The 25312-nt window shown below is 42.5% G+C and overlaps 1 protein-coding gene across 5 annotated transcripts in view; it reads left to right on the top strand.

The window, feature by feature from the left end:
* Nucleotides 1–25312, top strand: part of raly (RALY heterogeneous nuclear ribonucleoprotein) — a 161873-nt gene that overhangs the window by 100316 nt on the left and 36245 nt on the right. For 2 of the 5 annotated variants that reach the window (XM_046312482.1, XM_046312477.1), the window contains 5 exons: nucleotides 8567–8614; nucleotides 8705–8777; nucleotides 10219–10266; nucleotides 14449–14606; nucleotides 15456–15572. In XM_046312482.1, the coding sequence (XP_046168438.1) occupies nucleotides 8567–8614; nucleotides 8705–8777; nucleotides 10219–10266; nucleotides 14449–14606; nucleotides 15456–15572 (444 nt within the window). The remainder of the gene's footprint in view (nucleotides 1–8566; nucleotides 8615–8704; nucleotides 8778–10218; nucleotides 10267–14448; nucleotides 14607–15455; nucleotides 15573–25312) is intronic. The other 3 variants (XM_046312478.1, XM_046312480.1, XM_046312481.1) reach the window with 3 other exon arrangements.

The following is a 25312-nucleotide window of genomic DNA, read 5'->3' as shown; positions in this document are numbered from 1 at the left end:
ACTATTGTAGCCGTTTCCAGCTACAATAGTCATTTCCAACATTAACAATGTCTAGACTGTATTTCTGATTAATTTGATGTTATTTTAATGGACAATGTTTTTTGATTTTCTTCGAAAACAAGTACAATTTTAAGTGGCCCCAAACTTTTGGACTGTAGTGTATGAACCATTTCAAAGTAAAGAAGTGTAGGCAAGAGATAATAAAGAAATATTCTGTCATTGCTGACAAAGATAGAATATGGAATCTGTCTGATATACAAAAATCTGGGGGGAAATACAGAGAATGTCGAATTCCTTGACAAAGACACGATGGTAAGAAAACGGGATGATAAATCATTTCTGGAGAATCGTAACAGGACATTGAAGAGAGAAGGATCATTTGAAAGCTCTCGGTGAACAAATCTAAACCTTGAAAGTAGAAATTCAACAATTACAGGCAAGGGTAGTTAAAACAGACTTGACACCCACCTGCGGACCATTTGTTCCCTCAATCTACCCTCAGGCTGAGTTGCGCAAGGATGATCGGGTTTCAAGCATCTGGTCAGTACTGCCTGGCTTTGAGTCAACAGATACAGACAGCGGTGACGAACGATGTCTTAGGCCAACCAGAACACAGGCTGTAAAAGGTAGTAAAGACAAAACCTCTTCTGACAGTTATCACGCACAAATCGGCATCTCCAAAACAGTTGGATGAATAGTCAAAATGTTGAAACATCCACAAGAAGTGGGTATGAAAACATGGGACCATTTGAAGCGCTATAAGAAACTCTACAATCTACATCCTTACGATGGGTTACAGTTACTAGCCTTTGTTTTGAACAGTGAACATGGTGTACTTGAAGAAAATAGTTTAGAGCTGTGGATGGTGAAGAGCAAGATGTGGAGGTTGGATGGAGAACCATACATGTTTTCCTTAAAGGTCTGACCAATGCAAGCACTAATTGGGGAGAGAGAAACCAAATGTGTTCAAAAACCCGAAATAAACTTTAGAGCGACTGTGGTTATACACAGTGGGTTACCTGACATGGAAGATGAAGATACACACAATTCCTCCAAAAATGGGGCAATCACTCATCAGCTGATGCTGTCCATACATGATGATTTGCGAAAAACGTTTGTTTTCCACAACTAATGACTGGGAGAGACAAAACTACGGCAACATCATCGACAGGTTGTCCCAACTGGACAGAGACATCAATCAACGTAATAAACCGGCTGTTATCAGAGTTCTGCGGGTTACGAGTGAAACCTATAACATTATTCGTTCAGCAGAAGAGAAACCTGGTGTATGTCATTATTGCTGCATTTCTGTTCACAACGAGAATGTCGGAAAAGAAAACTAAATCTAATGATGAATTGCCAGAAGAAATTGGGTCCGTCTAAGGGAAAATGGAAACAGGACAACTGCCTCAATGATACAATGCTGATGCAGAAATTTAAGAAACTCTCTACGGCTCAGCTGGATGCTGTGGAAGTAAACTAACAAGGCCCCCTCTTACGTCCCATCTCAGCTGGTGTACATATGAATTCAGCTGGAATATATGTGAACATGATTAACAACTTTGCAGTAGATTTTTTAGTAGATATGGGTGCTGAAGTCACTGTATTGCTCATATCTTATGCAAAACATATATGTCCTCAGTACAGTACACATTGGCAAAAAGAGCAACAGGAGTTGGGGGGGATATGAGACAGATATGAAACAGACTAAATCATTATCAATTTCTATTGGTCCAATGAAGATTGATGCAGGGGTGTGGATAGGCTCATTTGAACAACCTATTTTAGGTCTTGATGTTATTATGCAACTTGACTCTACATTGAACATTTCTGAAGGGAAGGTGAAGTGTAAAAATTAGACAACTGCAGGGATCTACAGTTCAGAACCATCCTATTTGGACTACGAAGAAAACGAGTGTGGAACTTGGGATATGGAACCAGTATGCTAGCAAAGAAGCTATGGCCGCTACTATAGTAGTGGAGGCTCCTAACATCATCATACAACGTGGCACCACATGTAATCCAGCCACTCTGATGTAACTTACAGATACCACATTATTTGAACACGACTGTTGTGAGTTGGTTTCGGATCAGCTCTCTGATAGGGTTAATAAGAGTCATCTGTTGGAAAAACCCTGAGTTTATCTTATACATAGGCGGTTTAAGCATTGTGGAGGGGGGTGTGAGGAAGGCAGGCTGGGCAGTTACTACAATGAAGAATGTGATAGTGGCAGGCACGTTAGATTTGAGGAAAGCAGTTCTTCACCTTATGAGTGACACGATGCTTAACTATTGCATACAACTCTTTAATACAGTATGGGAAGCAGACAGACAAGAGGAGTGGGGAATAAGCCCCGAGAGGGTACATGACATAGTACCAGGACAGTGGGTGATGGTAAAAGAAATAGGGCCAAAATGGGAAGGTCCTTATCAAGTTTTGCTCATAATGAGGTCAGCAGTAAAAGTCCAGGGAAAATCACGACGGATACATGTCACTCATTGCAAGGTTGTCCATTTTGATGACAAAGCGGAGTCTGGAGAATTTAGAACTGATTGATTAGCAATCGGGGTCCAATCTTGGGTGAAGAAGCATAGTAAAGATAATCAGAACCTGATAAGCTTCTATGTTGTACACAGGAGTCATCATATTAGGGATATCTAGCCAACATTTTCCTGAAAATCGGGACATGCTTACTTAGGGAAATCTATTTCTCTTGAAACCAGGACATGTTACTTTCACTTTTTTGTTTCCTTCGTTACAGGTTATGTGAATTTACAGTCTGAAGCTGAAGCAATATCCCTTGATCCAAGAACTGTACTTGAAATGATACAAGATCACCGGTGAAGTGTTCATTAGAGAGTCCTTATCAACCAGTGGAACGGAAGAAGAATTCGAATGGAAGAAGAATTCCTTACTACCGGCAGACTGTCAGAACATAATTTCTAATAGCTATCTATGTGAGACTGATACCAGTGTGGAAGAGCTGGTCACTTTTAAAGGACTTGGTGAATGATTACCTTGCCAATAGGACGATAAAATATTGTCTTGTAGAATTGTTTTTGTTTGTTTCCTCCTAATACAGGATGTTGTAGGGACATTATCATTACACCTGTTAATACTTGTTTTCTATTTCTTATTGTAACAGCAAGTACAATATGCCCTTTGTGTTTTATAGAAATGCAAGGAGATAAATGTGAATGATTTATGCTTACTACTGTTTTTATACTGTCTATTTTTTCATAATTTTTGTTTTCTTAAAATACATTTTAAGTATTTATTTTTTAAATGGCGAGAGTAAGGGGGAGAGTAAGAATATTTCGAAGATAAATACACAAAGCAGAACACGAGAGGTCAAAAGTACTAAATGTCAATAGGGAATTATCAATGTGAATTATCAACATCTGTTAGGAATGTCAGTCCTGAACTCATAGCTACGTGGGGCACGTTCTCGTTATTTGGCCATTGGCACAGTTTTATTGCAAGAAATTATAATTGGTCAACCACAGGCTAGGGCTGGGTTATAAAACTACATCCTGTCCTTTTGTTGTGTGGATAGAACCACAGGAGAGAATCACTGAGGACAGGGGAGCATGAACATTTACTTCCAAGCATGATTTGCCCGCTTTGAATAAACCTATTTGAATCTCCCTTATTTGCTTTGGAGTCTGTGTTATTGAAGAGTAACATCAACTGCTAACACTTGCTTGGGCCAAGAAATATGAGCAATGGACATAAGACCAGTGGGAATCTATCCTTTGGTCTGATGAGTCCAAATTTGAGATTGTTGGTCAAAACCGGCGTGTCTTTTTTGGACGCAGAGTAGGTTAACGGATGATCTCCGCATGTGTGGTTCCCACCGTGAAGCATGGAGAAGGAGGTGTGATGGTGTGGGCGTGCTTTGCTGGTGACACTGTCAGTGATTTACTTAGAATTCAAGGCACACTTAACCAGCATGGCTACCACAGCATTCTGCAGCGATACACCATCCCATCTGGTTTGCACTCAGTGGGACTATCCAACCCTGATCCAACACCCCTCCAGGCTGTGTAAGGGCTATTTGACCAAGAAGGAGAGTGATGGAGTGCTCCATCAGACCTGGCCTCCACAATCACCTGACCTCAACCCAATTGAGATGGTTTGGGTTGAACCGCAGAGTGAAGGAAAATGAGTCAACAAGTGCTCAGCATATGTGGGAACTCCTTCAAGACTGTTGGAAAAGCATTCCAGGTGAAGCTGGTTAAGAGAAAGCCAAGAGTGTGCAAAGCTATCATCAAGGCAAAGGGTGACTACTTTGAAGAACCTAAAATATAAAATATATTTTGATTTGTTTAACACTTTTTCGGTTACTACATGATTCCATGTGTTATTTCATAGTTTTGATGTCGTCACTATTATTATATCATGTAGAAAATAGTAAAAATAAAGAAAAATCATGTAATGAGTAGGTGTGTCCAAACTTTTGACTGTTACTGTTTTTACAGAAAAAGGTAATATATGTTTGTTAACCTGAAATTTTTTGACTCCTGGGTTCCATTCCTGAAATAAAACAGAACAAGGAAATAATGTATGACTTTTGTTATTCCTTGAGGTGTAATGCTTTATATTTGATCAATTTCAATCAAACTTTTCAAACTTTTTCAAATCATATTTTCCCTAGCCAACATCCTTTAGCCAAACTGTTTCATCAGCTGATTACTACTGTTTGCTGACGTCTGCTTCAACTCATTCTCAAACACATAGATCCCCTGAACGCAGCTCACTTTCCAGCCCACCTTCCAACTCACACTCTCAAACACATAGATCCAATGAATGCAGCTCATTCTCCAGATCCCAATCCCCTGAATTCTGATCACCTGTTCACACACCTGTATGTCATTTACACTATTTAGTTCAGTTCATTGTACCCCATCATTGTGAGGTATTGTTTGTTTTTGTGCACATTCTATTTGGAGCGCTTATTTTCATTTATTTTCATATTAGTCCTCCCGTGTATCGTAGTTTTTGGCCATCCACTTCTTGTCTGATCTCCCAGACTACGTTATTAACCTTTTTTCCACACCTGTAATATTACCTTTTTGGATTCCCTGTGCATGACCTTCTGCCTGTTCCTGGACCCTGCTACCTGCCTCCTCCTGTGGTCCTTTACTAAATAAACACCTGCTGTGCCCTGCGCTTTGAACCAGCACTCTGTCTCCCATCATGCTCATTACACTGTAGACTAAAGAGCACCATTTGAATTGTTACATTACATAGATTTGTCCGAGGAATATATAGTTGGTGTCGTAACGTGACTATCATATTAATGTGATAACTGCAAATAATTACCTACTACGTTTAATTATTACTCAAGTAAATGAATCATGTAATAATTAACTCATTGGGAATTTGGGGCACCACGGGAAAAGTCATTTACCGAGTTACTATCTCCCGACAAACTCTCAAGATTATCTAAATATCTCTTACATCAATAAGTCAACTATTCATTATTTCCTCATATCAGTCTAATTCGTAAATCTGCACGAACCCTAACCTAAGTGATGAATCAGCGATACACAAATTGGCTTAATTATTTATTTACTAACTAAATAATTACACAGAAATACATAAAACACACACACGGTATAGGTTATTGATTACTAACATAATGCAATGAAAACAGTCCCTAGTGGACTAACAAAAACATGACCTTCTGGTTACACAATGGAAAGGGGAGGGGTATGTAAGGAGAGAGTCAACTTCTCGTACATATATTTGGAAACTACGCTCACCGTAGTCAGTATATTTAGCACACTAACAACTGAAATGCAACATATATTTACGAATAGATGTATTTCTCTGTTGTCTCTCTTTTGAAACCATTCGATCCATCTATGGCAAGTAGTTCGATGCAAGTCTCTGTCCTTTTTAGTTGTATGCTTCTTTGTCTTGGAATGTCCGTTAGAATGGATACATCAGAGGTACATATGGTGGTGAGAGGGAACTGTTCTTCCTTCTGACCTCATTAGGGGCGTGGTTTAGTTTGTGTGCAACAAACATGAAAACCATTATCTCATTAGAAGACTAAAATCACATTTCTATCGTTTCAAAAATAGTTTCATTTTTAATCATACGTTTTACAACATTTAGATGTAAATCTGATATATACTGTGTGGAAGCTCTTAGTTACAATGTTTCCATCATGTCTTTCTGATCATTTTAATGGCATCACAAAATAGACATTAATTTCCCATATTCTGTCATCATTCCCAACATTCTTTATGTTAGAAATATTGTTTCAATGTCCATTGTTTGATGTTAAAGTTTTGGCGGCACAGTCTCTCTGAGTAACAAAGGATTTTCAGCCTTCTATTTCTGCGTGTGGGAGAGTTTCTGCAAGGCATTTAAGTCATAAAACAGGCCAAACTCCCCCCTCTCCTCTCCTGTGGGAAGAGGGGGGAGTCTGGCTATCCTCAGACATTTGTCTAGCTGATGGGTCCTTTTGATCCTCACCAAAGAGAGAGAGAGTCATGACATTGGTAATACTTGAAGTTTATTCAAATGTAACCAAGGAGATCAATAACGTGTCCACATAACAATCAGCCCGTAGATGTCGCCAAAGCTTAAGCCTTGATAATCCTGTCTGGCTTCAGAGTTTACGATAACCCATTATATCTACAACTTCGCCTCACTCATGCCATGGTCTCTGCATACAATATATCTAATTACACACACACACAATTCAATTGGATGATATCTACAACCTTGCCTCACTCACGCCACATTCTCTGCATACAGTAGATCTGATTAGACGCCCAAACTACCTCACTTTGTTGCTTACTTGACTTGATCCACCCTTGTTCTCACTCCCCTCTGCCCCAGCAAGGTAAAACTTCTCCAAGCCACAATGCTCACCGAAATATCTTCCTCGCTTGGTGATGAGGCAAGAATCTCAAGTGGTGATGAAATATAGCCGCCGCTGTAGCCCTCACTTTCCAGGGGAGAATAAATTCATTTAAAAAAATGAACCAAATATATTTAGATGCCAGCGTTTCCCTTAGCCGTGGTTGGCATATGTACGTACATGTTAAAAGGCTAGGGGCAGATTCACCCTATTTCTGTGGACTTGCCTTTGTGTTATGGCGAGGTTCCATGCAGAGATCCAAGGGTGGGGTCTAGATATTCTTGTTATTTTGAAACGTTTTACATTGTGCCATTTATGTTGATTCACCGTTACCTGACTCCCAAATGTCAGACATAATATTGCAGCACCTACACCTTTAGCAGAAAACGTCCTCGTCTAATATTGAGAGATGAAAGGAGTCCTGCTCTTTATTGTATGTCTATGTTTGATGTAATATTAAAGTTCACCCAAATTACAAATTGACATATTGGTTTCCTTATCCTGTACACAGTCTATGGACAAGGTAAGACAGCAGTCCATGCTTTGGTTTTGTTTATTCGACCACTGTCTCCAAAACCTAATACCAGGGATATTGACTTGTATTGGATTTGTTCCACAAATGCGGAGAGTCAGCAGGTAAACCAAACCAAAGCATTGATTGCTCTCTTACCTTGTCCATAAACTGCTTACAGGGTACAGAAACCTATTTGCAATTGTTTTATTTGAGTGCACTGTCCATTTAAACGGGCAATCTGCAGTTCAAACAATAACAAAGTGACACCCCGCCACTGATTTGGTAAATAGCTGAGGGATGGGACTGGACAAAATGTAACCACTCTCAAATTCAGACAGAGATGTGTATGCAAGGACTGACCACCCATGAGATAGAAAATATAGTCTCAACAATTTTTTAGGCTATAAAGTGCTTGTTCACACTTATTGTGTACAAACAAAATGATAAAACAAGCTTATTTTGGGTTCTGATGGGGTACAACAATTGAACTAAGTTCATAAAGCATTTCTACGTTATATCCTTCAAGAATCAATAGCTATACACTAAGTGTACAAAACATTAGGAACGCCTTCTGAATATTGAGTTGTACCCCCTTTTGCCCTCAGAACAGCCTCGAGTTGTCGGGGCATCCCTGTCGAAAGCATTCCACAAGGATGCTGGCCAATGTTGACTCCAATGCTTCCCAAAGTTGTGAAACTGTTGAGCATGAACAACCCAGCAGCGTTGCAGTTCTTGACACACTTACACTGGTGTGCCTGTCACCTACTACCATACCCCATTCAAAGTCACTTCAATATTTTGTCTTGCCCATTCACCCTCTGTATGGCACACATACACAATCCGTGTCTCAATTGATTCAAGGCTTTAAAATCCTTCTTTAACCTGTCTCCTCTCCTTCATCTACAATGATTGAATCGGATTTAACAGGTGAAATCAATAAGTGATCAAAGCTTTTACCTAGATTCATCTGGTCAGACTATGCCATGGAAAGGGCATGTTTAGTACACTCAGTGTACTCTAAGTCCCAAAATTGGTGTAACAATTGCAGATTGCCCCTTTAATAACAGATGATAAGGGTGATGTTGATACAATTGATAATTGAGACTCATTTTGTCTCGATCCATCTGCTTTTCTCTGTAACACCCCTTTTCTCCACTCCTCTCCTCCTCAGACATCAACATGGCGGGGGAGCCCATGCCCAACAGACCCAGAGGGCAAGGTTGATATTGATGATTGAGAGACTCCTGTGACTTTTTACTACATTTTTCTAAATTTCTCTGTAACATTCTCCCTCTCCGTTTTTCCTCAGACATCAACATGGCGGGGGAACCCAAGCCCAACAGACCCAAAGGGCTGAAGAGGTCTGCCACTGCTCTCTACAGGTACTCCATAGGGAGTAAAGCTTCATGGAAGGGACGGGGCAATAAGTAATAAGGGTTCAATCTCAATTGTCTCAATACGGTAATTGCTGATAATTCCTTGACTCATTTCCTATCCTTCAACATCACTGATCTGATAGAACCGGACAGTGGGCTTTTTGCCATACAGCTCTGATCGGGGCATACAATGGAGAGGAATTTGAGGAAATTAGGAAACTTTTGATGCTAATTGTCATTCCAGAATGTTATAATGTTGTTTAATTATATGTATACATAAATATACATTATTTGGGGTCACTTAGAAATGTCCTTGTTTTTGAAAGAAAATCCTATTTTATGTCCATTAAAATAACATCAAATTTATCAGAAATACAGTATAGACATTGTTAATGTTGTAAATAACTATTGTAGCTGGAAATGGCAGATTTTTTATGGAATATCTACATAGGCGTACAGAGGCCCATTATCAGCAACCATCACTTCTGTGTTCCAATGGCATGTTGTGTTAGCTAATCCAAGTTTCTCATTTAAAAGGCTAATTGATCATTAGAAAACCCTTTTGCAATTATGTCAGCACAGCTGAAAACTGTTGTTCTGATTAAGAAGCAATACAACTGGCCTTCCTTAGACTAGTTGAGTATCTGGAGCATCAGCATTTGTGGGTTCGATTACAGGCTAAAAATGGGCAGAAACGAGCACTTTCTTCGGAAACTCGTCAATCTATTCTTGTTCTGAGAAATGAAGGCTATTCCATACAAGAAATTGCCAAGAAACTGAAGGTCTCGTACAACATTGTGTACTACTCCCTTCACAAAACAGTGCAAACAGGCTCTAACCAGAATAGAAAGAGGAGTGGGAGGCCCCGGTGCCCAACTGAGCAAGAGGATAAGTACATTTGAGTGTCTAGTTTGAGAAACACACGTCTCACAAGTCCTCAACTGGCAGCTTCATTAAATAGTACCCGCAAAACACCAGTCTCAACGTCAACAGTGAAGAGGCGACTCCGGGATGTTGTCCTTCTAAAGCAAGGTTGCGCTGTTTCTAAAGAAGGCCAGTTCTATTGCTTCTTTAATTACCACAGTTTTCAGCTGTGCTAACATAATTGCAAAAGGGTTTTCTAATGATCAATTAGCCTTTTTAAAATTATGAACTTGGATTTGCTAACACAATGTGGCATTGGAAAACAGGAGTGATTGTTACTGATAATGGGCCTCTGTACGCCTATGTAGATATTCCATTAAAATATCTGTCGTTTCCAGCTACTATAGTCATTTACAACATTAACAAAGTCTACACTGTATTTCTGATCAATAGAATGTTATTTTAACGTACAAAAAATGTGCCTTTTCTTTCAAAAACAAGGAAATTTCCAAGTGACCCCAAACTTTTGAACGGCAGTGTATATATATATATATATATATATATATTTTTTTTTATCTTTCAGTGGGTACGACTTTGATTATCACTACTACAGAAATGAATTATATGGCAGGTGAGTGGATTACACCAGAGCATTTCCATCTAAAAATACCCATGAGCATCAACATGTGAAGTTCATAGGAGCACATCAAATTTGAAACGAAGGCATACATTTTCCACCCCAAAAAATTGTAATAATCAAAGGTTTAGATTTCTGGTCAAACATATGGAAAAGGGGTCTAAGAAAACATTTAGCAGAAAAGGTCTTAGAAATACATCAAAACATAATGTTGAAGTAAAGAAACCTCTCAACTAATATCAACATTTATATTTAGTTTGCTGAAAAGATTTGCCTTCTGTAAGTTTAAGAAACATTGCCTAGCATCTTGTCATTCTGTTACCAAAACCCCACATACAGTAAGTATTCGCATCCCTGAGTCAATACTTTGTAGAAGCACCTTTGGCAGCGATTACAGCTGTGAGTCTTTCTGGATAAGTTTCCACACTTATTCTTTTCAAAAGTCGTCAAGCTAGATAGATTTTCAAGTATATTTCATTAAAAACTGTAACTCGGCCACTCAGGAACATTCAATGTCTTCTTGGTAAGCAAATACAGTGTAGATTTGGCCTTGTGTTTTAGGTTATTGTCCTGTTGAAAGGTGTATTAATCTCCCAGTGTCTGCTGGAAAACAGACTGAACTAGGTTTCCCTCTAGGATTTAGCCTGTGCTTAGCTCCATTGTTTTGGTTTATTTGCACAGGCTTCCTTCTTTTCACTATGTCAAATAGGATAATATTGTGGAGTAATTACAATGTTGTTAATCCATCCTCTGATCTCCGATCACCACTATTTAACTGTTTTAAACTCACCATTGGCCTAATGGTGAAAACCCTGAGCGGTTTCCTTCCTCTCCTGCAACTGAGTTAGGAAGGACACCTGTATCTTTTTAGTGACTGATACATCATCCAAAGTGTAATTAATAACCACCCTGCTCAAAGGCATATTCAATGTATGCTTTTTTAATTTTACCCATCTACCAATAGGTGCCCTTCTTTACAAGGGCATTGGAAAACCTCCCTGGTCTTTGTAGTTGAATCTTTGGTTGAAATTCACTGCTCGACTGAGGGACCTTACAGATAATTGTATGTGTGGGGTACAGAGATGAGGTAGTCATTCAACAGAGTCCATGCAACTTATTATGTGACTTATTAAGCAACATTTTACTCCTGATTTTTTTTTAATTGAACCTTTGTTTAACTAGGCAAGTCAGTTAAGAACCAATTAAGATTTACAATGACGGCCTACCCCGGCCAAACCCTGACGACGCTGGGCCAATTGTGCGCCGGCCTACGGGACTCCCAATCACGGCCGGATGTGATACAGCCTGGATTCAAACCAGGGACTGTAGTGACGCCTCTTCCACCTCTTGCACTGAGACCAAGTGCCTTGGTCATAAAACCTGAGGGAGATTGTTAGTCATTCTGTTACCAAACTTTACAGCTGCACTGTTCTTCGAGTAAATGTGTTTTTGTAAAATGTTCTGTGGAAATTGTTAAAAGTAGTCCTTGTGCATAGATTTGTGTGGATTGTTTAACTTTGCATACTTTTAAAGTGAAGAATCTGTGTCTCAGCATTCTGTTACTGTGGAATTGCCTACCTGTTAATACCCTTTCAGTATAACTCTACTTAGCACAAATGAGGTAGAAAGAAGATTTTTGCAATGGCGAACATTCACAGTAAATTAAATAAAGAGATACATTGTTTTGCAATCTCCCAAAAGCTCAGTCACTGATGGCATTATAAAGCAGTCATACAGAGGGTGCAAACTATATAATCTCTATATTTACTATCCAGAGACTTTTTGTGAGAGATGTTTTTGCCTTATGTTCTCCACTCATCATCACTGGAAGGTCTTCAAACTCGTTCCCATAAAGAAAGCTTTTAGAAAGCAACCAGCTTTTAAGTCCAGCTTTAGTTTCACAAAACGACCTTTGCCAAGCAAACTTTGGCAGTATCTTTCCCCCCCATCTCTTGGCCGCCCCTGTTTCAGTGGCTATAGAAGCCCCGCTGGTGCTCTCCGCTGGATGCCTGTGTTTGCAGACGTCTGAACATAATATCCAGATGAGGAACACATTTCAACCATCCAGGGGAGTTTATTTATACCCTCTCTGTGATGTCCAATTCAGAGTTACGGCTGTCAGAGGCTGCCTTTGACTGGGATCAATATATTACAGAGAGATAAACCCAATAATTTCATTGCCCTTCTGCTTTCAAGTGATCTCCGGGGAGCCGCTGACGTAACCGGCGAACCTGCTCTCTGTCTGGACTGCAGATACCGCTTTGAAGCAGAGGCGATAGCCTATTACTTCAATCGCAACACACCAGATAGAAACCTTTTTTCCTCAAAATCCTTGCTTATCTAAATCTTTACAGCGCAGTGGACTCATATACCCTTAAAGGCAATATACAGGTAACTACCAAAATAAAGGAAACACTAACATAACAGGTGTTAATAGGGTGCTAGGGCACCACAAGCTGCCAGGACAGCTTCAATGCACCTTAGCATAGATTCTACAAGTGTCTGGAACTCTATTGGAGGGATGCAATCATACAGGGGTGTAGTCATAGAGACCATTCGTCAAAGAAACTAAGTATGAAATGTCTTTTGGAAGGTGGTGGAAAAGGCTGTCTCAGGCACTGCTCCAGAATCTCCCATAAGTGTTCAATTGGGTTGAAGTCTGGTGACTGACACACACAAAACACACACACACACACCCTTTAAACCCCATTCTTCTCTTTTGAGACGCCTCTTTGAAAGTCACTGAGATCTTTTCTTCTAGCCACGGTAGCCAAAATAACGGGCAAATGGGCATTTTTATACATGATTCTAAACATGATTGGATGCTAATTGCATAATTAACTCAGGAACCAAATCTGTGTGTGGAAGCACCTTCTTTCAATATACACTAAACAAAAATATAAACGAAACGTGCAACAATTTTTAAGATTCAAGATACATATAAGGAAATCAGTCAATTAATCTATGGATTTCACATGACTGGGAATACAGATATGCATCTGTAGGTCACAGACACCTTTCAGTATCTGGTGTGACCACCATTTGCCTCATGCACTGCGACACATCTCCTTTGCATCGAGTTGATCAGGCTGTTGATTGTGGCCTGTGGAATGTTGTCCCACTTTTCTTCAATGGCTGTACTAAGTTATTAAATATTTGCGTGAACTGAAACACGCTGTCGTACACGTTGATCCAGAGCATCCCAAAGTATCCAGGAATTGTGTATAGATCCTTGCGACATGGGGCCGTGCTTTATCATGCTGAAAAATAAGGGCATAGTGGCAAATGAACGGCATGATAATGGGCTTCAGGATCTTGTCATGGTATCGCTGTGCATTCAAATTGGCATCGATAAAATGCAATTGTGTTTGCTGTCCATAGCATATGCCGCTCATACCATAACCCCACCGCCACCATGGGGCACTCAGTTCACATCAGCAAACCGCGTTGACATCAGCAAACCGCTTGCCCACATGACACCATACACGTGGTCTACGTTGTAAGGCCGGTCGGATGTACTGCCAAATTCTATAAAACACATTGGAGGAGGCTTATGGTAGAGACATTAACATTACATTCTCTGGTAACAGCTCTGGTGGACATTCCTGCAGTCAGCATGCCAATTGCACACTCCCTCAACACTTCAGACAGCTGTGGCAGAGTGGCCTTTTATTGTCCTCCAGCACAAGGTGCACCTGTGTAATGATCATGCTGTTTAATGTGCTTCACACCTGTCAGATGGCTGAATTATCTTTGCAAATGAGAAATGCTCACTAAAAGGGATGTTAATAAATGTGTGCCGAAAATTAGAGAAGTAAGCTTATTGTGCATATGTAACATTTCTGGGATCTTTCATTTCAGCTCATGAAACATTGGACCAACACTTTATCTGTTGCGTTTCGTATTTTTGTTCAGTGTATTTTGTATCCCTCATTTACTCAAGTGTTTCCTTAATTTTGGTACCTGTAGTTCTCTCAAACTCCATAAAATGTATTCACCACTCTCAGTCCATGGTACTGTACTGTAGTATAGCTACAGTTGACCCTTTCAATGTTTCAGGCATGTCAATATCTTTTCAAGACCTTTTACCTCTGAACTGTCATAACTCAATACAGAAATGTACATTATAAATATATCAATATCCTTCCACCAAATGCTTTGTCTTTCCCTCTGTAGGCTGTTTGAGTACCGGGGCAGAGTGTCGCCAGTGCCTAGAGTGGTACCAGTTAAGCGGCCTCGCATGGCCATGCCCCTGGTGCGCCGGGTCAAGTCTTTGCCCGTCAAGCTGTTGGCACGCGCTTCAGTCCTCCCCGGCAACACCATCAAGCAGAAGTGTGAGTTTCCGAAGGCGCTCTATACAATTTATCCAATAAAGTTTGAGACCTCTTCGAGACAAAGCTTTGACCTGAATTGGCTGGGTTGAACATGAACAACTCTAAAGCCAGCTCTTTTCATCTAGAATACTGTTATATCTGCTTTAAAACAGTCAATTCTAAGGTTAAATAATGGATTTAATTTTGTTGGGACAAATCATTGTTGTTGTCTTGAGTAATAACCATTTGCAGTGTTGTTACCATATATACAGCAATCTTCTCTTGATTCACATGCTATTACGTTGCAATGAATGTCAGAGTGAATGTCTTTTAAAGGCCCAGTGCCATCAAAAACATTTTTCCTGTTTGTCATATATATTTCCACACTATGAGGTTGGAATAACACTATGAAATTGTGGTAATGATGATAATGCCCTTTTAGTAAAAGAGCTGTTTGAAAAGGCCACCTGAAATTTCAGGCTGTTTTGGTGGGATGTAGTTTTGGCCTGCCTGGTGACATCCCCATTTGGTAAATTAGTGAATAGATTAATAAGAAAGAGTTCCAAACCTCTCTGCCAATAACAGCTTGTTTTCAGTTTTCCCCTCCTCACTCAGACCACTCTCAGACAGTCTTAGCAAAAATTATTGCTTGAGAAATTGTTCTTTATTTAGAAGCTATTTTTTGTTTCTTTTTGACCATTTTAATTGAAAATAATCACTGTAAGGAACTTCATTGTTACCCAGAGATGATTTAATATTGAGATGAAAATAGCTGCATTGGACCTTTAAACTTAAACACTCTTCTCTGCTGTCCCTTGCCCTCTCTCGCTCTGTCTCTCTCTCTGGTGTTTTCTGTTATGGGTGGCTCAGCGGTGAACTCCAACGAGCTACAGGATATCAAATCAGAGCTGACTCAGATCAAATTCAACATTGATGCGCTGCTCGGCCGACTGGAAAGGATCACAGAGGACAAACACATCGCTGCTGGTGAGTTCCATCTCCATCAGGCCACAATAAAAATACAACTCTACAGCGCACACCTCTACAGAGTACTCTTTCTCTATCAGGTGGAGTCAACCAAGGGTCGAACATGTCTGTGTGAAAACCAGGGATTGAAACCGGTTCAGGCAACAAAATCAGAACCACAAGCGAAAGTGATCTATAATGTTCCAGAACAGAACCGTTATTTTGAAAGCATGAGAACGGGTTAAAAATGTTATTTTATGTTACCGGCATTTTCCAGTCACACAAAAAGCCCTCACTCTGTCACTCAGAAACATATTCCAGTGTGTGTGCCAGGGTTTCCGTCAGGAAGAAATGTCGCCAGACAACGTTACTAGAAAGATGAAAATGTATTGGACATTTGAGAAATTTTACGGACATATGCGTTCAGATCCGACCTTGCACAGCCAGCGCCATCAAGAGATATTGGCCATATGAGGCACATTTAATTGCCCTTACAGCCTATAAATCTTTTTGTAACTGTTAATTGGGTTTCGATGTGTAGCATATGTTAAACGTCATAGCCAATCTGTATTTATTTTTTACTTTCCCAAAACAATGATTGTCCACCTCACAGTGTAGCTGTCGGAGATTTTATCACTAACTGCAACAGGGCACTGCATGCATAGGCCGATAGGCTATAATATTAATATTAAAAATATATATTTACAGTGCCTTCAGAAAGTATACATCCTGAATTCAGAATGTATTAAATATTTTTCTCATCCATCTTCACACAATACCCCATAATGACAAAGTAAAGACATATCTTTAGAAATGTTTACAAAATGTTTACAAATTTATTGAAAATTAAATACAGAAATATTTTGTTTGAAGAGGAGTAAGGATCGGACCAAGATGCGGCGTGGTAAGCGTTCATGATGTTTATTTTAAAGACATAAACTGAACACTAAAATACAAAACAATAACCGTGAACAAACCAAACCAGTACCGTGTGGCTACAAACACAGACACGGAAACAAACACCCACAAACCAACAGCGAAACCCAGGCTACCTAAGTATGATTCTCAATCAGAGACAACTAACGACACCTGCCTCTGATTGAGAACCATACTAGGCCGAACACAGAAATAGAAAAACATAGAAACACAAAACATAGACTGCCCACCCCAACTCACACCCTGACCATACTACATGAAGACAGAACAAAGGAAATAAAGGTCAGAACGTGACCAGAACATTCACAGTTTTAGATAGTGTAGATGTAGTGTAGTGTAGTGTAGATTTGGCCTTCTATTTTTGGTTATTGTCCTGCTGAAAGGTGAATTAATCTCTCAGTGTCTGATGGAAAGCAGACAGAACCAGGTTTTTCTCCAGTATTTTGCCTGTACATAGTGCCATTCTGTTTCTTTCTTTTATCCTGAAAACCTCCCCAGTCCTTAACGTTTACAAGCATACCCATAACATGATGCACACACCACTGTGCTTGAAAATATGGAGTGGTACTCAGTAATGTGTTGTGTTGGATTTGCCCAAGACATAACACTTTCGTATTCAGGACAAAAATATAATTGCTTTGTTATGCAGGTGAATGAGGACCCAAAAGCGACTTGGCGAAAACAGAGTCTTTAATCCAGTAAAGTAAATCTACAATCATACAGCATAATTCCACTCGTAATGACGAGAACAGACTGGAGACTCGATCATGAACTGCAGGTTGCCTCGGGAAGGCACTTGAACGTAGCAGACTCAGACACCTGCTCACCACGCAGCATCTGAGGGAAACACGACACGACAGGGCGATACACAGACACAGCACGGTGAACAATAGACAATGATCCGACAGGGCAGAAACGGAAAACAAGGGGAGAAATAGGGACTCTAATCAGGGGGAAAGATAGGGAACAGGTGTGGGAAGACTAAATGATTGATTAGGGGAATAGGAACAGCTGGGAGCAGGAACGGAGCGATAGAGAGAAGAGAGAGAGGGAGGAAGAGAGAAAGAGGGGAACGAACCTAAAAAGACCAGCAGGGGGAAAACGAACAGAGGGAAAAGCAAAATGACAAGACAAAATAAGACAAAACATGACAGTACCCCCCCACTCACCGAGCGCCTCCTGGCGCTCTCGAGGAGGAACACTGGCGGCAACGGAGGAAATCATAGATCACAAACGGTCCAGCACGTCCCGAGAAAGAACCCAACTCCTCTCCTCAGGACCGTAACGAAAAACGATAAAAAGGGAAACTAGGGTACTACTCTAAAAAAAAAAAATGAGACACGGGTAGAGAACTGAAAGCTTTAGAGCAAACAGGACCAAACAGGCCAGGAGAGTAACAACTAGGGACAGACTGAGACACAGCAAGGGCAGGAACAAGAACAGGAGAGATGCGATGGCAGGGAACAGACTGAGACCCAGCAAGACCAGGAGCAGAAGCAGAAAAAAAATTACCAGACTTCTTCTGCGCGCAGTCTGAACACGCAGCCACGAAACGGCGCGTGTCACGCTCCTGAGTAGGCCACCAAAACCGCTGGCGAATAGAAGCAAGCGTACCCCGAACGCCGGGATGGCCAGCTAACTTGGCAGAGTGAGCCCACTGAAGAACATCAGACGAGTAGAAACAGGAACGAAAAGAAGGTTACTAGGACAAGCGCGCGGCGACGCAGTGTGCGTGAGTTCTTGCTTAAACTGTTTCTCAATTCCCCAGACAGTCAACCCGACAACACGCCCAACAGGAAGGATCCCCTCGGGATCGGTAGAAGCCACAGAAGAACTAAAGAGACGGGATAAAGCATGAGGCTTGGTGTTCTTAGTACCCGGGCAATAAGAAATAACGAACTCGAAACGAGCGAAAAACAACGCCCAACGAGCATGACGCGCATTCAGTCGTTTGGCATAACGGATGTACTCAAGGTTCTTTTGGTCAGTCCAAACGACAAAAGGAACGGTCGCCCCCTCCAACCACTGTCGCCATTTGCCTAGGGCTAAACGGATGGCGAGCAGTTCGCGGTTAGCCACATCATAGTTACGTTCCGACGGTGACAGGCGATGAGAAAAATACGCACAAGGGTGGACCCCATCGTCAGTATCGGAGCGCTGGGACAGAATGGCTCCCACGCCCACCCCGACGCGTCAACCTCAACAATAAACTGTTTAGTGACGTCAGGTGCAACAATGATAGGAGCGGATGCAAAACGCTTCTTGAAGAGATCAGAACAACAATCATACGACCGGTGAGGAGGAAGGGAGTTGGTTCTGGACCGACTGAAGACCGTGCGCAGACCATGATATTCCTCCGGCACTCCTGTCAAATCACCAGGTTCCTCCTGAGAAGAGGGGACAGAACAAACAGGAGAAATAGCAGACATTAAACACGTCACATGACAAGAAACGTTCCAGGAAAGGATAGAATTACTAGACCAATCAAAAGAAGGATTATGACACACTAGCCAGGGATGACCCAAAACAACAGGTGTAAAAGGTGAACAAAAAATCAAAAAAGAAATGGTCTCACTATGGTTACCAGATACAGTGAGGGTTAAAGGTAGTGTTTCATATAATATACTGGGGAGAGGACTACCATCCAAGGCAAACATGACCGTGGGCTCCCTAACTGTCTGAGAGGAATGTCATGTTCCCGCGCCCAGGCTTCGTCCATAAAACAGCCCTCTGCCCCAGAGTCTATTAATGCACTGCAGGAAGCTGCCGATCCGGTCCAGCGTAGATGGACCGGTAAGGTAGTACAGGTACTTGACGGAGAGGACCGTCTAGTAGCGCTTATCAGTCGCCCTCCGCTTACTGATGAGCTCTGGCCTTTAACTGGACATGAAATGACAAAATGACCAGCGGAACCGCAATAGAGACAGAGGCGGTTGGTGATTCTCCGTTCCCTCTCCTTAGTCGAGATGCGAATACCCCCAGCTGCATGGGCTCAACACCTGAGTCAGTGGGGAAAGACGGTAGTGTCGGAGAGAGGGGAGACACAGTTAACGCGAGCTCTCTTCTATGAGCTCGGTGACGAAGATCTACCCGTCGTTCAATGCGAATAGCGAGTTCAATCAAAGAATCCACGCTGGATGGAACCTCCCGAGAGAGAATCTCATCCTTAACCTTAGCGTGGAGTCCCTCCAGAAAACGAGCGAGCAACGCCTGCTCGTTCCAGTTACTGGAGGCAGCAAGAGTGCGAAACTCTATAGAGTAATCCGTTATGGATCGATTACCTTGACATAGGGAAGACAGGGACCAGGAAGCTTCTTTCCCAGAAACTGAGCGATCAAAAACCCTTATCATCTCCTCTTTAAAGTTCAGATAATTGTTAGTACACTCAGCGCTTGCCTCCCAGATAGCTGTGCCCCACTGCCGAGCCCGACCAGTAAGGAGTGATATGACGTAGGCAATCCGAGCTCTCTCTCTTGAGTATGTGTTGGGTTGGAGAGAGAACACTATATCACACTGGGTGAGAAAGGAGCGGCACTCAGTGGGCTGCCCAGACTAACATGGTGGGTTATTAACCCTAGGTTCCGGAGGCTCGGAAGAACCGGAAGTAGCTGGTGACACGAGACGAAGACTCTGATACTGTCCTGAGAGGTCGGAGACCTGAGCGGCCAGGGTCTCAACGGCATGCCGAGCAGCAGACAATTCCTGCTCGTGTCTGCCGAGCATCGCTCCCTGGAACTCGAGAGTAGAGTAGAGAGAATCCATAGTCGCTGGGTCCATTCTTGGTCGGATCCTTCTGTTATGCAGGTGAATGAGGACCCAAAAGCGACTTGGCGAAAACAGAGTCTTTAATCCAGTAAAGTAAATCTACAATCATACAGCATAATTCCACTCGTAATGACGAGAACAGACTGGAGACTCGATCATGAACTGCAGGTTGCCTCGGGAAGGCACTTGAACGTAGCAGACTCAGACACCTGCTCACCACGCAGCATCTGAGGGAAACACGACACGACAGGGCGATACACAGACACAGCACGGTGAACAATAGACAATGATCCGACAGGGCAGAAACGGAAAACAAGGGGAGAAATAGGGACTCTAATCAGGGGGAAAGATAGGGAACAGCTGTGGGAAGACTAAATGATTGATTAGGGGAATAGGAACAGCTGGGAGCAGGAACGGAGCGATAGAGAGAAGAGAGAGAGGGAGGAAGAGAGAAAGAGGGGAACGAACCTAAAAAGACCAGCAGGGGAAAACGAACAGAGGGAAAAGCAAAATGACAAGACAAAATAAGACAAAACATGACAGTACCCCCCCACTCACCGAGCGCCTCCTGGCGCTCTCGAGGAGGAACACTGGCGGCAACGGAGGAAATCATAGATCACAAACGGTCCAGCACGTCCCGAGAAAGAACCCAACTCCTCTCCTCAGGACCGTAACGAAAAACGATAAAAAGGGAAACTAGGGTACTACTCTAAAAAAAAAAAAATGAGACACGGGTAGAGAACTGAAAGCTTTAGAGCAAACAGGACCAAACAGGCCAGGAGAGTAACAACTAGGGACAGACTGAGACACAGCAAGGGCAGGAACAAGAACAGGAGAGATGCGATGGCAGGGAACAGACTGAGACCCAGCAAGACCAGGAGCAGAAGCAGAAAAAAAATTACCAGACTTCTTCTGCGCGCAGTCTGAACACGCAGCCACGAAACGGCGCGTGTCACGCTCCTGAGTAGGCCACCAAAACCGCTGGCGAATAGAAGCAAGCGTACCCCGAACGCCGGGATGGCCAGCTAACTTGGCAGAGTGAGCCCACTGAAGAACATCAGACAGTAGAAACAGGAACGAAAAGAAGGTTACTAGGACAGCGCGCGGCGACGCAGTGTGCGTGAGTTCTTGCTTAAACTGTTTCTCAATTCCCCAGACAGTCAACCCGACAACACGCCCAACAGGAAGGATCCCTCGGGATCGGTAGAAGCCACAGAAGAACTAAAGAGACGGGATAAAGCATGAGGCTTGGTGTTCTTAGTACCCGGGCAATAAGAAATAACGAACTCGAAACGAGCGAAAAACAACGCCCAACGAGCATGACGCGCATTCAGTCGTTTGGCATAACGGATGTACTCAAGGTTCTTTTGGTCAGTCCAAACGACAAAAGGAACGGTCGCCCCCTCCAACCACTGTCGCCATTTGCCTAGGGCTAAACGGATGGCGAGCAGTTCGCGGTTAGCCACATCATAGTTACGTTCCGACGGTGACAGGCGATGAGAAAAATACGCACAAGGGTGGACCCCATCGTCAGTATCGGAGCGCTGGGACAGAATGGCTCCCACGCCCACCCCCGACGCGTCAACCTCAACAATAAACTGTTTAGTGACGTCAGGTGCAACAATGATAGGAGCGGATGCAAAACGCTTCTTGAAGAGATCAGAACAACAATCATACGACCGGTGAGGAGGAAGGGAGTTGGTTCTGGACCGACTGAAGACCGTGCGCAGACCATGATATTCCTCCGGCACTCCTGTCAAATCACCAGGTTCCTCCTGAGAAGAGGGGACAGAACAAACAGGAGAAATAGCAGACATTAAACACGTCACATGACAAGAAACGTTCCAGGAAAGGATAGAATTACTAGACCAATCAAAAGAAGGATTATGACACACTAGCCAGGGATGACCCAAAACAACAGGTGTAAAAGGTGAACAAAAAATCAAAAAAGAAATGGTCTCACTATGGTTACCAGATACAGTGAGGGTTAAAGGTAGTGTTTCATATAATATACTGGGGAGAGGACTACCATCCAAGGCAAACATGACCGTGGGCTCCCTAACTGTCTGAGAGGAATGTCATGTTCCCGCGCCCAGGCTTCGTCCATAAAACAGCCCTCTGCCCCAGAGTCTATTAATGCACTGCAGGAAGCTGCCGATCCGGTCCAGCGTAGATGGACCGGTAAGGTAGTACAGGTACTTGACGGAGAGGACCGTCTAGTAGCGCTTATCAGTCGCCCTCCGCTTACTGATGAGCTCTGGCCTTTAACTGGACATGAAATGACAAAATGACCAGCGGAACCGCAATAGAGACAGAGGCGGTTGGTGATTCTCCGTTCCCTCTCCTTAGTCGAGATGCGAATACCCCCAGCTGCATGGGCTCAACACCTGAGTCAGTGGGGAAAGACGGTAGTGTCGGAGAGAGGGGAGACACAGTTAACGCGAGCTCTCTTCTATGAGCTCGGTGACGAAGATCTACCCGTCGTTCAATGCGAATAGCGAGTTCAATCAAAGAATCCACGCTGGATGGAACCTCCCGAGAGAGAATCTCATCCTTAACCTTAGCGTGGAGTCCCTCCAGAAAACGAGCGAGCAACGCCTGCTCGTTCCAGTTACTGGAGGCAGCAAGAGTGCGAAACTCTATAGAGTAATCCGTTATGGATCGATTACCTTGACATAGGGAAGACAGGGACCAGGAAGCTTCTTTCCCAGAAACTGAGCGATCAAAAACCCTTATCATCTCCTCTTTAAAGTTCAGATAATTGTTAGTACACTCAGCGCTTGCCTCCCAGATAGCTGTGCCCCACTGCCGAGCCCGACCAGTAAGGAGTGATATGACGTAGGCAATCCGAGCTCTCTCTCTTGAGTATGTGTTGGGTTGGAGAGAGAACACTATATCACACTGGGTGAGAAAGGAGCGGCACTCAGTGGGCTGCCCAGACTAACATGGTGGGTTATTAACCCTAGGTTCCGGAGGCTCGGAAGAACCGGAAGTAGCTGGTGACACGAGACGAAGACTCTGATACTGTCCTGAGAGGTCGGAGACCTGAGCGGCCAGGGTCTCAACGGCATGCCGAGCAGCAGACAATTCCTGCTCGTGTCTGCCGAGCATCGCTCCCTGGAACTCGAGAGTAGAGTAGAGAGAATCCATAGTCGCTGGGTCCATTCTTGGTCGGATCCTTCTGTTATGCAGGTGAATGAGGACCCAAAAGCGACTTGGCGAAAACAGAGTCTTTAATCCAGTAAAGTAAATCTACAATCATACAGCATAATTCCACTCGTAATGACGAGAACAGACTGGAGACTCGATCATGAACTGCAGGTTGCCTCGGGAAGGCACTTGAACGTAGCAGACTCAGACACCTGCTCACCACGCAGCATCTGAGGGAAACACGACACGACAGGGCGATACACAGACACAGCACGGTGAACAATAGACAATGATCCGACAGGGCAGAAACGGAAAACAAGGGGAGAAATAGGGACTCTAATCAGGGGGAAAGATAGGGAACAGGTGTGGGAAGACTAAATGATTGATTAGGGGAATAGGAACAGCTGGGAGCAGGAACGGAGCGATAGAGAGAAGAGAGAGAGGGAGGAAGAGAGAAAGAGGGGAACGAACCTAAAAAGACCAGCAGGGGGAAAACGAACAGAGGGAAAAGCAAAATGACAAGACAAAATAAGACAAAACATGACATGCTTTGCCACGTTTTTTTGCAGTATTACTTTAGTGCTTTGTTTCAAACAGGATGCGTGTTTTGGAATATTTTTATTCTGTTTCCTTCTTTTCACTCTTTCAGTTAGGTTAGTATTGTGAAGTAACTACAATGTTGTTGATCCATCCTCAATTTTCTCCTATCACACTCATTAAACTCTGTAACTAACTTAAAGTCACTATTGGCATAATTGTGAAATCCCTGAGCAGTTTCCTTCCTCTCCTTCAACTGAGTTAGGAAGGACCACTGTATCTTTAGTGACTGGGTGTCCAAAGTATAATTAATAACTTCAACATTGTTAAATGGGATATTCAATGTCTGCTTTTTTTATTTTTACCCTTCTACCAATAGGTGCCCTCCTCAGCAAGGCTTTGGAAAACTCCCTGGTCTCTGTGGTTGAATCTGATTTTGAAATGTACTGCTGAACTGTGCAACCTTCCGATAATAGTACTTGTGGAGTACAGAGATGAGGTAGTCATTCAAAAATCATGGTAAACACTATTATTGCACAAAATGAGTCCATACAACTTATTATGTGGCTTGTTACGCAAATATTTACTCCTGAACCTATTTAGGCTTGCCATAACAAAGGGGTTGAACACTTATTTACTCAAGACATTTCAGCTTTTCATTTTTTATTCATGTGTAAGAAATTTGAAAACACAATGCCAATTTGGCATTATGGGCTATTGTGTGAAAGCCAGTGACCAAATATCTCAAATTAATACATTTTAAATTCAGGCTTTAACAAAATGTGGAATAAGTCAAGGGATGTGAATACTTTCTGGGGCTAGGCCTAAACTTCTTCTTCAGAGAGATGACACCGAGATGCATTTCTATGTAAGATACAGTGGGGAGAACAAGTATTGGAAACACTGCCGATTTTGCAGGTTTTCCTACTTACAAAGCATGTAGAGGTCTGTAATTTTTATCACAATCTAAAACAAAAATCCAGAAAATCACATTGTATGATTTTTAAGTAATTAATTTGATTTTTATTGCATGACATAAGTATTTGATACATCAGAAAAGCACAACCTAATATTTGGTACAGAAACCTTTGTTTGCAATTACAGAGATCATACGTTTCCTGTAGTTCTTGACCAGGTTTGCACACACTGCACCAGGGATTTTGGCCCACTCCTCCATACAGACCTTCTCCAGATCCTGTCGCTGGGCAATACGGACTTTCAGCTCCCTCCAAAGACTTTCTACTGGGTTCAGGTCTGGAGACTGGCTAGGCCACTCCAGGACTTTGAGATGCTTCTTACGGAGCCACTCCTTAGTTGCCCTGGCTATGTGTTTCGGGTCGTTGTCATGCTGGAAGACCCAGCCACGACCCATC

Source organism: Oncorhynchus gorbuscha, linkage group LG18 (assembly GCF_021184085.1).
Source record: "Oncorhynchus gorbuscha isolate QuinsamMale2020 ecotype Even-year linkage group LG18, OgorEven_v1.0, whole genome shotgun sequence".
NCBI lineage: Eukaryota > Metazoa > Chordata > Actinopteri > Salmoniformes > Salmonidae > Oncorhynchus > Oncorhynchus gorbuscha.
Note: the sequence above shows the minus strand (reverse complement) of the source record. Positions and strands in the feature narration are given on the sequence as shown.